This window comes from Orcinus orca, chromosome 6, assembly GCF_937001465.1.
Source record: "Orcinus orca chromosome 6, mOrcOrc1.1, whole genome shotgun sequence".
Classification (NCBI taxonomy): Eukaryota; Metazoa; Chordata; class Mammalia; order Artiodactyla; family Delphinidae; genus Orcinus; species Orcinus orca.
This window is the reverse complement of record NC_064564.1, coordinates 117,160,613-117,174,947: the sequence shown is the minus strand read 5'-3', so window position 1 is coordinate 117,174,947 and position 14,335 is coordinate 117,160,613. Positions and strand designations below refer to the sequence as shown.

General features: G+C 60.2%; 1 protein-coding gene across 2 annotated transcripts in view; it reads left to right on the top strand.

The window, feature by feature from the left end:
- Positions 1–3,400: 3,400 nt before the first annotated feature.
- The window catches only part of RALGDS (ral guanine nucleotide dissociation stimulator), a 67,059-nt gene continuing 56,124 nt past the window's right edge, over positions 3,401–14,335 (top strand). Inside the window, exon 1 of one of the 2 annotated variants that reach the window (XM_049711766.1) lies at positions 3,401–3,682. In XM_049711766.1, the coding sequence (XP_049567723.1) occupies positions 3,665–3,682 (18 nt within the window). In that variant the 5' untranslated portion in view covers positions 3,401–3,664. Of the gene's footprint in view, positions 3,683–4,128; positions 4,878–14,335 lie in introns of those variants that run through there. The other variant, XM_049711770.1, reaches the window with a different exon arrangement.

Here is a 14,335-nt window from a genome sequence, read left to right as displayed (position 1 = left end):
CCGGGGTTTCTTCACCTGCACATCCGGGTATCTTGGCCACCAGCCCGCAGGGATGCAGACAGCCTGGGTTGCAAATACACTCAGCTCGGGTGGGTGTGGTCAGGGTACAGTTTTCCAGAGAACCTGGGCTGATGCCGCTGCAACAGACAGGGTTTCACCCTGCTTCTCCTGGGAGATGGGTGAAGTGGAAGTGTCGCCAGATATGTTCTCCTGCGTTGGGGGGCGCAGAGCCCACCAGCTGGATACCCTGTGGGGTCTTGGTCCCTGAGCACGTAGCAAATATGTCTGCCGGGGTTCCTGCATCCGCGGTCAGCCTTAGCCCTGGGATGCCCCTGGCAGGCCTGGGGCCCCAAGGCCATGGTGCAGGCCCAGGATTGGAGGGTCTTCAGAGTCCTGCGGTGGTTCCCTCTGCCTGGTGGGACAGAGATGCAGTGGGGGGTGGCCCAGTGTCCACTCCCCTGGGGGCAGCAGCATCTTTCCACGTAAGGCAGGGGCGGAGGGCGGGGGGCGATGCGGTCTGTGGCCACGTCGGGAGGAGGAGGAACCCACCCACCTGACCACCCCTGGCAAAACGGGGGCCAGCCCCAAGTCCACTCTTCCTGCAGCCTGTGTTTTGGGCGGCAAGCAAGGACAGACTGCAAGAGTGTGGACAGACTGAGTGACTGCTGTGAGGAGACAGCCTGCGCTAGAGAGGACGGTCAGGGAGAGGCCCCGAGGGGCTCCCTGGGCAGAGGGACAAGGGTGGACCCATGGCCCATGTGTCGCTAGTGGGGAGCACCTTAACCATGGTGCCTGGACCTGCCCCAGGGTGTGTGTGAGGCCAGCAGTGTTGAACGGGCAGGCCCTGCCTTCAAGGAGCTTCCATGTTGGAGCATGGAGAGGGCCCTTAATGTGGAGACCAGAGAAGCCCTCAGGAGCAGGTGGCCCTGAGGCCCGGGCAGCACCATCCTTGCTGCGGGGAAGTGAGCCCCTTCTCACTCCCAGCCCAGCTGATGGGCCCTTCTCAGCCGTGGCTCAAACCCCAGGCACTGTGGCTACCCTGGTCTCCATCCCAGGGCGCAGGCCTCAGACACAGTGGAGTGAGTTACAGTGCCCAACTCCTGGACCCAAACCGGGGTCCAGGCTACTTTCCAAAAAGGAGCTGAGGGCTTGGGGCCAGAGCTGCTCCATGGGTGGGAAGAAGGGGACTGGTAGGAGTGGGAGGGGTGGCAGGAGACAGGCCCGACCCAGCAGAGGGAGGGGGAGTGCCGGAAATAGAAATAGACAAAATTACAGATGCAAAATATCTGCAGTGCCCCCTGCCAGGGAGGCCCCTGAAACTTAAACTTGCTGTCCCCTCATGGCCACCTGCCACCTCCCCACTCCCTACAGTCCAGCATCCCTGCTCTGCCACAGAGTCTGGCCCTGCACACCTCCACTCGCACAGCCTGCTGGTCAGGCCTCCCTGTCCAATCACCTGACCAATTCCTGGGGACAGACTCCTGACATCTCCAGGAAGCCTGCCTTGACTTATTCCCCCTCCAGGGTGGGTGCCTTTCAGTGTTCCCATAAATCCTCATCCCTATGTCATCATTGACAGTGTTCTGCCCATCTCCACCCCTTTCCCCAGTTGGTAAACCCCAAAAGGGTACAGATGGCGGTCAGCCAGGTTTACCCTGGTACCCGAAACCCAGGAGGCATTCCATGAATGTTTGTTGAATGACTGCATGAATGTGAGGCAGCTGAGAGAACACGGGTTTGAGTCTGTCCTAGCACACGAGGGATGCTGGGCAGGTTACTCTATCTCTCTGAGGCCCTGGGGTGACGATCAAATGGGATTATGGCTGGGAGACCTCTGGGCACTGACTTCTGGGCACGTACTCGGAGAAGTAGATAGGTCTGGGACCTAGCTAGGCAACATGCCCAACCCTGGGAGAGGGCAGATGACCATCATAGCCCCCACTGTGCAAAGGAGGAAACTGAGGCAGACCCCATCCCTGGCTGCATCTCAGGGATGCATGCTTGGGTGGGGTGAATAATGTACCCACTGAGCTCCTTCCAGTTGAGATGCTGTGGCTCTGATAAAGCCACATGGATCGTGTCCCCTGCTGTCCCCAACCTGCAGTGATCCCCAACTCCTTGCCCCACACTCAGCCCCCTGTGTGGTCTGGTCCAGACACCCTCCCCAGTGTGTGCACCCCTCACTCCTACCCCAGCCTCCCTACAGCCTTCCTCTCCCAGGGACCCCACCAAGCCCTCCCCCCCTCAGAGCCCCTGCCTGCAGCGCCCCTCCCTGAAGCCCCCCATCCGAGAGGGACTCACCTCCAAGCTGGGCTCAGAGGCCACAACCTTGGGCTCCTGTGCAACCACAGCCTTTGGGGTCAGAATGATCTGGGTTGAAACCCACAGCGGGGCCACGTCACAGCCCTGTGACAGGCAATCTCGTGTGGTGACTCTCAGAGCCTCAGTTTCCTCCACTGAAGATAAGGTCAGTCACTCTGACCTTGGGAGGGAGTGTTGGGGATTAAAGCAGGGGGAAGGTGCCCAAAGTGCTTGGACTCAGGAGGTCGTCTGGCTGAGGGCGCCCAACACAGGACAAGGCCTCTGATGGTCAGCGCAGGCTCAGTGAAGGTAAAGAGCAATGATTCCGAGTCCCCCGTTCACTTAGAGCTGAGTGACCTTGAGAGCTGAGGCCACTGTTCACAAATAAAAAGTCAAAATCACTGAGCACCCAGGGGGTGTTCTTACTAACACTAACTACCGCCGACAGTCATTCAGCCAGTGGTGGGCCCCTCCTCCCTGGGCTCCTCCAGCCCCCTTTCACCAGCCAGGGCTGCAGCTGGCGACAGGCTGGACCTCGTGTCCGGAAGTCCTGCCAGGAAAACAAGGAAGGGAGTGTAGGGGGGTGGTGGTAGGGGCGGCTTGAACTTCTTTTCTGTACCCCGTGTCCACTGCCGCCTCCAGGACTGCCTGTCCCAGCCATGCGCTCATGCGCTGAGCTGGCCCCAGCAGGTGGCATACGGGGTAGGACGGAAGGATGGGGGTGTACAAGCTCACATCTCCAGGTCTACACTACCACCCGGCCCAGCCCCCGCCCGGTTGCGTTTGGGGCGGCTGGAGGTCCTAGGGGGCACAGGAGGAACAGAGCAGGTGGCGGAGGTGGGAGACGCGCTGTGACTCCCCGGTGCGCTGCGCGCGAGCGCGCGGCAAGGCGGGGCTCACGTGCACGCGACGTCCACGGGCCCGCGCAGGCCCCGTGTGCGCTCCCGGCCGTAGACTCTAGGCCCTGCTGCCCCGGCGGGGTCCACCCGCGTCACCCGGCGAGAGGGAGACCGCTGCGCGTCCCCGAGCTCGCGCGGCGGGGTCCGCCCCTCACCCTGCGGTAGGCAGGGCAGGGGCGGGGCGGGGCGGTGCCGCGGCGGTCCCCGCCCACCCGGCCGGAGCCCGGGAGCCCGGGCGGAACCCAGCAGCGGGGCCCGAGCGGCCGGCGGCGCGGCGCAGACAATGGGAGCGGCGCTGGCGGCGGCGGTGGCGCTGGCGGAGCCCCGGGCCCGGCGGGGACAGGAGGCCGCGCCATGAGCCCCGCAGCCGGGCGCTCCCCTGCGCCGCGCGCGGGCCGAGGCCAGCGGCCTCTGCGAGCCCTGGGCCCCGCCCTGGGGCCGGCGATGTGCTGCCAGGGCTGAGGATGATGGTAGATTGCCAGGTGAGTGCCCCGCCCGGCCGCGACCGCCCTCCCCACCGCCAGGGGGTGGAGGAAGGACCGCGTGCCCGCCCCCCCCCGCCCGCACCCCATCCAGCCGGGAAGGAGCACCGCGCCGAGTCCACGCTGAGCGCGCGCTTACGCAGCAGTTCCGCGTCCCACCCTTCCTGGTACGGCTGGGAAACTGAGGCCAGGAGAAAGACACGGACTGGCCCGGGGCCACGAGGTGGGCAGAGTCCAGAAGAGAAGGGAGGGTTCCAGCCTCCAATGCCAGTGCTCAGCCACTATCATGGGGTTTCCTTTGGGAATGAGAGCCCCTAAGATTCTGGGGGACCCCTGTTCACCCCACCCATGAGGGGCCCTTTCCTCTCGGTATCCCGACGCGCCCACAGGTACATGCACACACATTGACTTCACAGGTGGGGACCATGGCGTAGATCCAGAGGAGAGTGGACACAGAAGTGACAAGGGGGAAAGAAGAAATTGGTTGGAGGAAGCTCTACCACGGGGCAGGACCATCTAGTCTCCTGGCAACATGCCCAGGGCTCAAAGCGTGAGGGACAGAGGTGCCAGGCAGATGCGCTGGGCGTCTCCAAGGTTCCCGGGGGTCGGCGTAGGCAGGAACAATCCCCAGGGCAGCCTGCAGAGGACAGTTCCTCGGGTCCTGCATCCACCACTCTGGGCACCTGGAACTAGGATGAGATTCCCCCGTAGCGTGGAGGGAATTACAGGAGAGAAGTCCTTGGTTTACTCCACTGTAATTTGGGGTGCATAGATGGAGTGATCCCGAGGGTCCTGCAGCTCGTAGAAGAGTCTTTTGCCCTTGGTTCTCCATCCCTGACCCACTGTCTCCAAGTCTTCCGGTTAGAAAATGCTTTCTACTCCTTCGAGGTCCTTCTGAGCAGGGGGCAGCCTGGGGGCCTGGGGACCTGGGGACCTGGGTGGTACAGAATGAGGCAGAGCATTGGACCACGTCTTTGTTGGCACCTGGGGGTCCTCATTTGGAAGTGGGTGGAGTCACTGCCCTGGTTGGAGTGAGGAGGCCTCCGGAGTGAACTGGACACCAGGACAGTGGCGGGAAAGAGGGGAGCAAGAGAGGCTTCTGAGGTCCTGCACATCGCCCCTGGAGCCGGCAGGTCCTGCTCCTTTGCCCCTCCGGCGTAGGGAGAGTCGCTGCCTTGACTACACCCAAACAAAGGTGTGTGTTTTGTTTTCTGGTTTTCCTGCCTGGGGCTGCAGTGCTGGGGATGACCACCAGGGGGCGGGCTGTGCTCACTCTGCTCAATGGAGCAACTGGAGCAGGGAAGGGGCACCCGGGAGTCATTCTGGGCATCCCCCTGCCTCCGACCCAACAGGCACCTTTTATTGCTAGCCTCCAGGTCCACAATATGAGCTGCTCAGAGGCAGGAGGGGGCTCCAAGATCCTCTATTGATTCAGCTACTGTGCCCTGGGCACTCACCCAGGAGCTCACAGCTTGGAAGGGCAGATGGACAAAAGCAGGAAAGCAAATCCCCGTGAGAGAGAAGAGCAAGTGCTCTAGGGAATGAGTCAGGGCCCTGGAAGGAGGGCCAGGAGCCCCTGGAGGGTCTAAAAGGCCTCCAGGGTGACGTTGATGCTGTGACCAGAAAGACAAGAGCAGCCTAGCCCTGCACACTCTGTGAGCAGTGAGCCTGGGGGAAGGTCAAAGGTGCAGAGACTTGGAAACAGAAGATTTTGTAGCCAGGAGGAAGTGAGACAGGAGCCAGTGTGGCTGGGAGAGCTGAGAAGGAGACCGGGGAGGAGGGCAGGGCAAGACCTGGAAGGACGTCCCGGTGTCTGTGCCATGCAACAGCATCCCCTAACGTAGCACGTACAAGGACAAACACTGACCCTCTCAGTGTCTGTGACCAGGAGGCAGGCTCAGCTCAGCTGGGAGCCTCTGCCTCGAGGTCTCCCAGGAGGCTGGGCTGTGGTCTCAACTGAGGCTCAGTCAGGGTGGGGTCTGTCTCTGAGATCATTCTCGGGTTATTGGTGGGATTCATCTAGGCAATGGGTGGGTGCAGAGAGATATTCCGGAAGGAAATGTCCTGTGGTCAGGGTTGATTTGAGGAGGGGAGGTTATGATGCTGAAGATGAGAATGATGATTGGGTCTGGCATCTACCAAGTGCTCACCTGCGCTCCATCCTCACTGCCCCGGGTCACCTGCATGGTCATCAGGTTCCTGGGCTCTGCCTGGAACACTGGCTTGGCTGCACTTGGCTGGGGTAGCAGAGGTGGGACTTGGTCCACTGGAGGTGGGGTGGTGTATTAGTTTCCTTCAGCTGCTGTAACAAAGTACCATAAACTGTGTGACTCAAAACAACAAATCTATTCTCTCTTAGTTCTGGAGGCCACCATGCTCTTTGAAGACTCTAGGAGGGAATCCTTCCTTGCCTCTGCCAGCTTCTGGTGGTTGCCAGCAATCCTTAATGTTCCCTGCCTTGTAGACGCATCCCTCCAAACTCTGCTTCCATACTCACGTGGCCTCCTCTGTGTGTATGTGTCCAGTTTTCCCTCTTCTTATAAGGACACTGGTCATTTGATTAGGGCCCACCCTACTCCAGTATGACCTCAGCCTAACTTGATCATGTCTGCAAAGACCCTATTTCCAGAGAAAGACAAATATCATGTGATATCGCTTATATGTGGAATCTTTAAAAATGGCGCAAATGAAGTTATTTACAAAACAAATAGAGTCACAGATGTGGAAAACAAACCTATGCTTACGAAGGGGGAAAGCTGCGGGGGGAATAAATTGGGAGATGGGATTGACATGTACACACTACTATATATAAAACAGATAACTAATAAGAACCTGCTGTATAGCACAGGGAACTCTACTCAGTACTCTGTAATGGCCTATATGGGAAAAGAATCTAAAAAAGAGTGGATATATGTAGATGTATAACTGATTCACTTTGCCGTACAGCAGAAAGTAACACGACATTGTAAATCAACTATAATCCAGTAAAAATTAATTTAAAAAAAAAAGAGTGCTCCTAAAAAAAAAAGACTATTTCCAAATAAGGTCTTATTCACAGGTGCACAAGGTTAGGACTTCAACTTACCTTTCGTGGGGACACAGTTCAGTCCACAACAAGGACACAGAAGTGATTCTACCCCCGAAGGCCAGGTACCCAGGTGTCCTCAGGGATGGGGGCAGCAGTTGGGGTCTGATCAGGTCTCCGGGGCTTGGCCCCCGGCTGGAGGTTCTGGGGTGTGAGTGGAGCCTGGGGGTGCCCTGTCGGGGACAGCACGGCTCCCCAGCTCGGCGCGTCCTGACGCAGCACCAGCAGGTGGCGCTGTGCCCTCCTTGCGACGGCCCCGGCGCGGCTCTGAACAGCCGCGGCGCGTAGACAAAGGTCTCACCTTCCAGTTGCGAGGAGACGACAGACACAAAATTGTAAACAGTCCAGGAGCACAGTCAGTTCAGAGGTGACGCGCTGCGGAGGAAATCAAACGAGGCGGGGCCCCGGGGTAGTGACTGGGTGGCGACCTGGATGGGCCGCCACGGGGCCCGACCCCGTCAGACCCACAAGGGTTAGTTTTTCGTTTCCTGCTATACCTGCAAGCTGAGCCGACCCTTCTCAGCTGCTTGCAGGGGCCCTGCAGCTATGATTACACTGGGGGTGGTTTCCAGACAGCTCTCCCATTACCGCCGGCCGGGTGTCCGTGCGTCCCAGATGTTGGGGGGATCACAGAAGGCAGCCATGGGGATGGGTGGGCAGGCCGAGCAGGTCAATGCTTGAGGGGTCCCTTCCCCAGAGACCCTGCCCAAAGGGGGCGATGCTGCCTGAGCTCTCCCATGGCCCGCCTGGTGGGGTTCTGCCCGGTTGTACAAAGCGGGGAGCCCCATCTGTTGCCGAGGACCAGGGCCCCTGGGCTCCCCGAGGCATCACTGAGATGCAGCAAAGTGCCCCGCGTGGCCCTGGCCCGGGAGGTGGAGGCCGTTTCTTCCTGTGTCCTTTGGGCGCTTCCGCATCTCACAAGGCCGGGGCCAGTAGCCCTTGGCGGTGGGTCACTGAGGGATTTACGCAGCAGATGTTCATCGAGGGCCTCAGAACTGAGCACTTGGCCCGTGCGGAGCACCTTGACTCCCATCTGAGGGGATCTGACCATAGACACGAGGGACAAGGGTATAGGACAAGCAATAGATCCAGTGGGGAAGGCATTGGGCTGGGACCCTGGGGACCTGGGTTTGGTGGCCGCTCGGCCAGCAGTGGCACACTGGCCACGGGGCCACGCTCTGTAGAGTTCTAGGCCACTCCCACACCTCCATCCCGGGCTGCGGAGATGCCTGTTGTAACGACAGCCAGCCCATGGCACCTTCCCTGCGTCCGGCCTTGGGCTGCAGTGTCTCGCTGTATCTGCAAGATCAGCCCTGCTGCCATCCTCACTTTTGGGAAACTGAGGCCCTGGAAGGCCCAGGGACTCCCACAGCTAGATAGTGGCAGGGCTGGTGAGGGCGCGTCCCTGCGTGCAGACAAGCCTGGGAGGGGCTCGGCATGGGCATGGGCGTTGGGGGCAAATTCCTTCCAATTACAGTGAGCTCCCAACGGTCAGGGCAGGGCAGGCCCCAAGGTGGTGGTTAACAGCGGGAGTGGAGACGTAAACAGAGCTAATGAACCCCTTTGTCCTCACCCCGCTGTAATGAAGGCTTTGAACTCTGTTCTCTGCATTTTCTTAGGGTTCTGGGTTTTTGAACCTCAGTGAGCCTTCTCTTAGGGTCACGGCTGAGTGGTCTCCCTGGGGGTGGGGGAATGAGGTTTTGGGGCGTCAATGTCTCCTCCCAGGGCAGCCAGGCCAGGGTGAGGAGGTGGAGAGGAGAGGGCATCTCCCTAAAAATGATAAGTCCCAGGAGAAAGGAGAGTTCCCATGGCAACCGGGAGGAGTTGCTTGGCAACTACGGGTCCCCAAAATACTTGCCTGCAGGAAGGCTCGGGGCTGGGGCTTTCCCATGGCCTGTGTGTAGCCTTAGCCACTCTGGCTGATCTACCACACCCTCCTCTTCCACCCAGCAGCCTCAACCTCTGAGTCTTCCTGAGGGAAACCCTAGCCTGCTCCCCGCTCCCCATTGCCCCACCCTGCCAGCCAGCCACCGGGCATCAGGCCAGTCTCCTAGCAACGGCTATTTCCTGGACACCTGAGTGACAGTTGATGGTAGCAGAATGTCATAAAGTGCAGGGTCAGAGGGCACAGCAGGTGGAACACAGTACCAGCCAGGGTTGGGGGGAGTATGGTGTTTTGTGCTTTGCACCCCCTGCACGCTGAAGCCATGAGTCACCTGGGCCTGGAGCAGGGCGGCAACGCAGGGTGTTGCTGGAGGGGGCGACGGGTAGAGCGCTGAGATAGAGGATTTCTGTTCTGGGCCGCCTTGCAGACTTGGCTGTGTGGCCCTGGCATGCCCCTTCTTACTAGCATCAGTTTCCCCGTCTGTAGTCACAGCTACCCTTGTACCCGTGTGTTCACCATTCAGTGCATAAATTATGCCACCTATGGGGCCTTGGGGTGGGAGGGTGAGGGACCAGGACCAGGCCAGGCACTGCTTCTTCATCTGCCCATCTGCATCCGTCTCCACGGTCCAGGGGAGGCAGGCGGCCTCGTGCTTAAGGCCATTCACTGGCTTTGGAGATGGACACCTGTGTCTGTATCCCAGCTCAGTGCTTAGCACTCAGTGTCCTGGAACAGGCATTAAACCCGTGGTGGCTCACTGCTCCCCAGTGTGAGGAAATGGGGTGCCACGGGGATGGAAGGCAGTCTGGCCCTGTGGGCCTCTTAGGAGCTGCTTTAGTTTGTGGGCACCGACCCCGTGCCCAGCAGCCCCAAGGACAGGGATGAGGGCTGTGGGTAGCCAGGAAGGAGCCCCTCGACCACAGGACAGGGTGGCGTGTTGGAAGGGAGGAGAGGCTGGTAGGGGCCAGGCTGCCCAGTGGTTGGATTTTGGAGCTGGGCAGGGAGGAGTGGGACTGCTGGTGACCCCGAGCCAGGATTCTAGACTGACCGTGACCGTTCACTCTCTGAGTGACCTCGGGCCATCGTCTCACCCCTCTGTGCCTCCCTGGCCGCATCTGTCAAACGGGGAGGGGGCGTGCCCACCTCCAGGGTTGGGGGAGGCTCCGGCGACACCCGGTAACCCGGTGCTGGACACCTGTGTTCGGCGTGCGGGCAGCGCGGGGCTGCCGGACGATCCTGGCCTTGACTGCCCAGTTCCCGCACCCCCGTCCCCAGCCCTCGCTTCTAGCGCAGCGGGGGGAGGGGGCGGGGCGAGGACGGCGCAGACAATGGCCCGGGACCCGGGCGCCGGCAGCAGTGCCCGGAGCGGGGCGTGGCGGCGCGCCCCTGCCGGCGTTCATGCTGGTGGTCCCGCCGCCGAGCGCGCGGGCAGACGAGGTGAGCCCCAGCCCCGCGGGTAGCCGGGGAGGACGGGCAGGAGGCCACCGGCGCGGGAGGGAACCAAGACGCGGGGGCACTGCCCCCACCCACCCTGGGCTTTCTGCAGGGAGGGAGCTCAGTTCACCGAAGTGAGGCAGCTGGGCCCTTCCCCCACTCCACCCCACCCCTCAGGGTAAGAGGGGGCGGGTCCACCCCGGGGCTGGGGGGGCACCCCAGATCGTCTCCGCTTTCTGGGTTGGGGTCCAGAACCGGTTTACTTGGGGAAGGCACAGGGCCTCTTCTCTGGTACCACCTGAGAGTCCAGGTGTGCCCACCTGACTCTTTGGAGCTGCGGTGGGGAGGGGGTGACCCTGGACGGTGGAGAGGAAAGTCCCCTTGGCCAGTGAGTGACCCTGAGCCCCAAAACTTACCCACCTCCCAGCCCCTCCACTCTTGGAACTCCACCGTGACCACAGGCCTTTGTCGCAGGAGGCCCTTTCCCAGTAACTGTCCAGCTCAGAACTGGGAGGGTGAGAACGTGGGGGGGAGGTGAGGAGGACAGTGTTGAAGCCATTGGGGCTGCCACCATCTGAAATGAATCTGTTCCAACGAGATTCTTGCTGCTACCCACCCCCATCTGTCTGGGCTGTGGCCCATCTCCATCACCATCTGTAAGGGAGGCCCTGGCCCCTGGTCATGTGGGAGGTGAGGCTGTCTAGAGGTCAAAGGGGAGAGAGAAGTCTGGGGCGATTTGCGGCCTCCAGACAGGTAGATGCCTTCGCTCCTCCCTGCCTTGCTTGCCTCACCTGTGGACTCCCTGGATGTCAAGGTGTGTGAAATGTCCCTGAAGCACCTGGCACGGGCACAGGCAAGCCCTCTGCAGGTGGCAGGAAATGCCTTTAACCCTTCAAGGAAGGCAGGTGGCTGTGTGGCCCACCAGCTGTGTGGACAAGCAGTGGTGACCACCCTTGGAGAGCTGGGGGCAGGGCGCCAAGTTGAATCCCCGCGTATTTCCAGCTGGGGAGACTGGGGCCCAGAGAAGCTGAGAAGATTGTCCAGGCCGTACAGTGAGCTTTCCCTGCGTAGCCTTCTTCCCTGAAGTCAGCGTTCCAGGCCCCTGACCACCCCCCACCACTGCTGCCCCCATAGGGACTGGAAGGTGCGGACTGGAAGGTTGCCCTTTGACCTTCTAGTTGCTCGGGGTTGAAGTTCAAGGGCGAGGCAGTCTACCTGGCCTGAGGCCCTGGGTGGCCAGGGAGGTGGCAGCTGCGGACTTTGGGGGCAGGGAGCTTGTAGGTGGGCAGTGCCGCGTCCGCGTCACGGCAGACGGCTGCAACGACTGCCATTCTCCAGGATTTCAAAAACAGTTTCTTTCACGGCCACTTGGGACCAGGAAATCCCAGCACAGAGTACGGGCCTCCTTCCTCTCTTACCAGCCCTGCCGGGAGCAGGCATGGGGTGTCGCTGAGGAAGCGTGCTCACTGAGTCTGGGGACGTGGGGTGGCCATCGCCTGGCAGTATGAGGTACAGGCGAGGCTCCTGGGGTTGGGTGTCCCATCCTGCACATGGACATGCGAATGTCTTGGGAGCATCCCCCTGCCTTTGGGTGAATATGTGCACATCTGAGTGAATTTGTGACCACGTCTGTCATCACGTGCCAGTAGTGTGCACGGCAGTCCGGCAGTGGCTGAGCGAGCACACGTGTGAAAGGACACGTGCAGACTCACGACTGGTGCCTGGGGGGGGGAGAGCGTGGATCGTGAGAGCACAGGCATGTGTGCACATGCGTGCATGCAGGCATCTTGCCTTTTCAGAGCACCAGGCCCAAGCCTTGACCATGAGGAGGCCAGACCCCTCAACCTCTCATCTTTAAATGGGTTGAGAAGTGTGCCCAGCTCACAGGGCTCCAAAGTGCTTAGCACACGCCTGGCACGCGTGGGCACGCTCTTGCGGTCGCGTGGAGACCTATACAGCTCTTGGAGGGTCCCCAGGCAGAGGAGGCCAGCTGGTGCCTTGGCGCCCCTGTCCCTTGTCCCAGGTATGAGCAGGTAAAGGCGCTGGAGTCTCGCCTTCTGTGGGAGGAACCAAGGAAGGAGCAAAGTCCAGGGCTTGGCAGAAGGACAGTGGACGGTGGGAGGGTGGGACAAAGGCCGTGAAACCGTCACTCAGCCCCAGGGCATCCTCTCGCCCTCCCACCCCCGCCACCGGCCTGCTGGAGAAGAACTGTGAGAAAGAAGGCAGTGGGCACCAGCCCCACCATCTCCCGCAGCCAGCTGGAGCCCCAGGTCCTTTTCAGAGGCCAGGACAGCTCAGGAGTTCCCCCTCTGAAAGGGCAGCCCCGCTTCCCAGGCCCTGGGCCCCCGCAGGCGGGTGGGTGGCAGCGCCGGGTACGCAGTGTCCCTGGCACGGCAGGCAGCCTCCTCACCACAAGAGCCCGTTTGTCCTGCCTCCCCTGGCCCTGAAGCCCTGACTGACCAGGCCCCGCTGGGCACAGGGGCCTGACTGTGGGCTCAGCCCCCTCCCCCACCCCAGCCTCAGTAGGCCTGGCTGGGCTTCGGGAAGGGGCTTTCCAGGCCGGGCCTAACCACGGCAGAGCGAGCTCTGCTTACCCGACGAGCAGAGACCCGTTCCCGAAGAATTGTTACTGAGCTGGGGACTCACGAAGGAGAAAAAAACCCCAGGTGGAACCAGAGCTGAATCGACTGCCCACCTCCCCCCGACCGACATCCCCAGGCAGGCTGGCTTCTGGGAGCCTCCAGGCTCCTGTTTTCCAGAAAACCTGGCTTCCCCATTGCTCCTGCCCGGGCATGCCCCCCACCTGTGCTCCCAGCCCCACTCTCTGGAAAGCGTTTTGATGGCAGAGTGGCAGACTGGGCCTCGCCCTTCCTCTTTGCCATTCTTCAGGCTCCTCTCTAGCCTCACCACCTCCTCCAGGAAGCTTTCCTGGTCATCTTCCCAGATGGAGCTCATTGGCCCCAAACCCTGAATATTTTCGAGTCCAGGAACTTAGAAGCCGGAGGGACCACCTGGACCACGGAGTATTTGTTGAGAGCCCACGGTGTGCCAGGAAATGTTCCAGGGGTCGATACGTCAGGGAACAGTGTCCCTGCTATCGAGGAGCTTAGACCCGTTCCAATAAGAGAGGGAAGAACTGAAAAGATGCTTAGAACACAGTGGCCTTTGCACTCCTGTGATGGTGTGCGTGTGCACGTGTGAGTGACACAGTCATCCATCTGCCCATCGGCAGTGTGAGAACCCACCACGGGCCGGCCCTCATTCCAGGTACTTGGGTCTGAGGGCGAACGGGGCAGATTGAGCTTATAGCCCAACTGAGTGGTGAGACACGAACCAATCCCACAGTAGATGATTGTTTTTGTTGTTGTTGTTGTTTTTGTTTTTGCGGTACGCGGGCCTCTCACTGCTGTGGCCGCTCCCGTTGCGGAGCACAGGCTCCGGACGCGCAGGCTCAGCGGCCATGGCTCACGGGCCCAGCCGCTCCGCGGCATGTGGGATCCTCCCGGACCGGGGCACGAAGCCGCGTCCCCTGCATCGGCAGGCAGACTCTCAACCACTGCGCCACCAGGGAAGCCCTGGATGATTGTTTTATTAACATTTGATTAGTGGTACTTTCTCAGCTCGTCCACCTTATTTAAAATTGCAGCTCTCCAATCCCATTACTCTATTCTATTTTTTTCTTCTCTAGCATGCTTGCCTTCAAACAAGTATTTAACTTATTATACTGCAGGACCAGAAGCTGATCTTTATCTGTTTCATTCCCTGGTATATTCCCAGCACTTGAGCAGGGCCTGGCATCTAGTACCTGCTCAGTTAATCAGTTGTGGTCTGAGTGTGCTGCTGTAGTTGGGCCCCCGGGGCCACTCTGGTCTGCAGATGGTGCAGGCTGAAAACCCTATTACCAGTCCCTCAGGGATGCAAGATAAACTGAAATTGCTTAGAGATTTTTATGGCAATTGGATGTTGCCGCGACATTTCAATTGCATTTTACGACAGTGTCAGTCAGTCCCGATTTGGGGATTAAAAAGGAAAACCACTGATTCTTCCCCACAGAGTGTCCTAGGCTACTTGAGGATAAGGTTTTTTGAACATGTGGCCTATGCCAGGCCCCATCCTAAGTGCTTCCACCCGATATTGCATTTAACCCATGTGAGCTTTTGGAAGCAGAGGTCATCCCCATGTGTGGCTTCGGACCAGGCTCAGCGCGGGGTGGGGAGAAAGTCACTTGCCAGCTCCCCCAGCCAGTGAG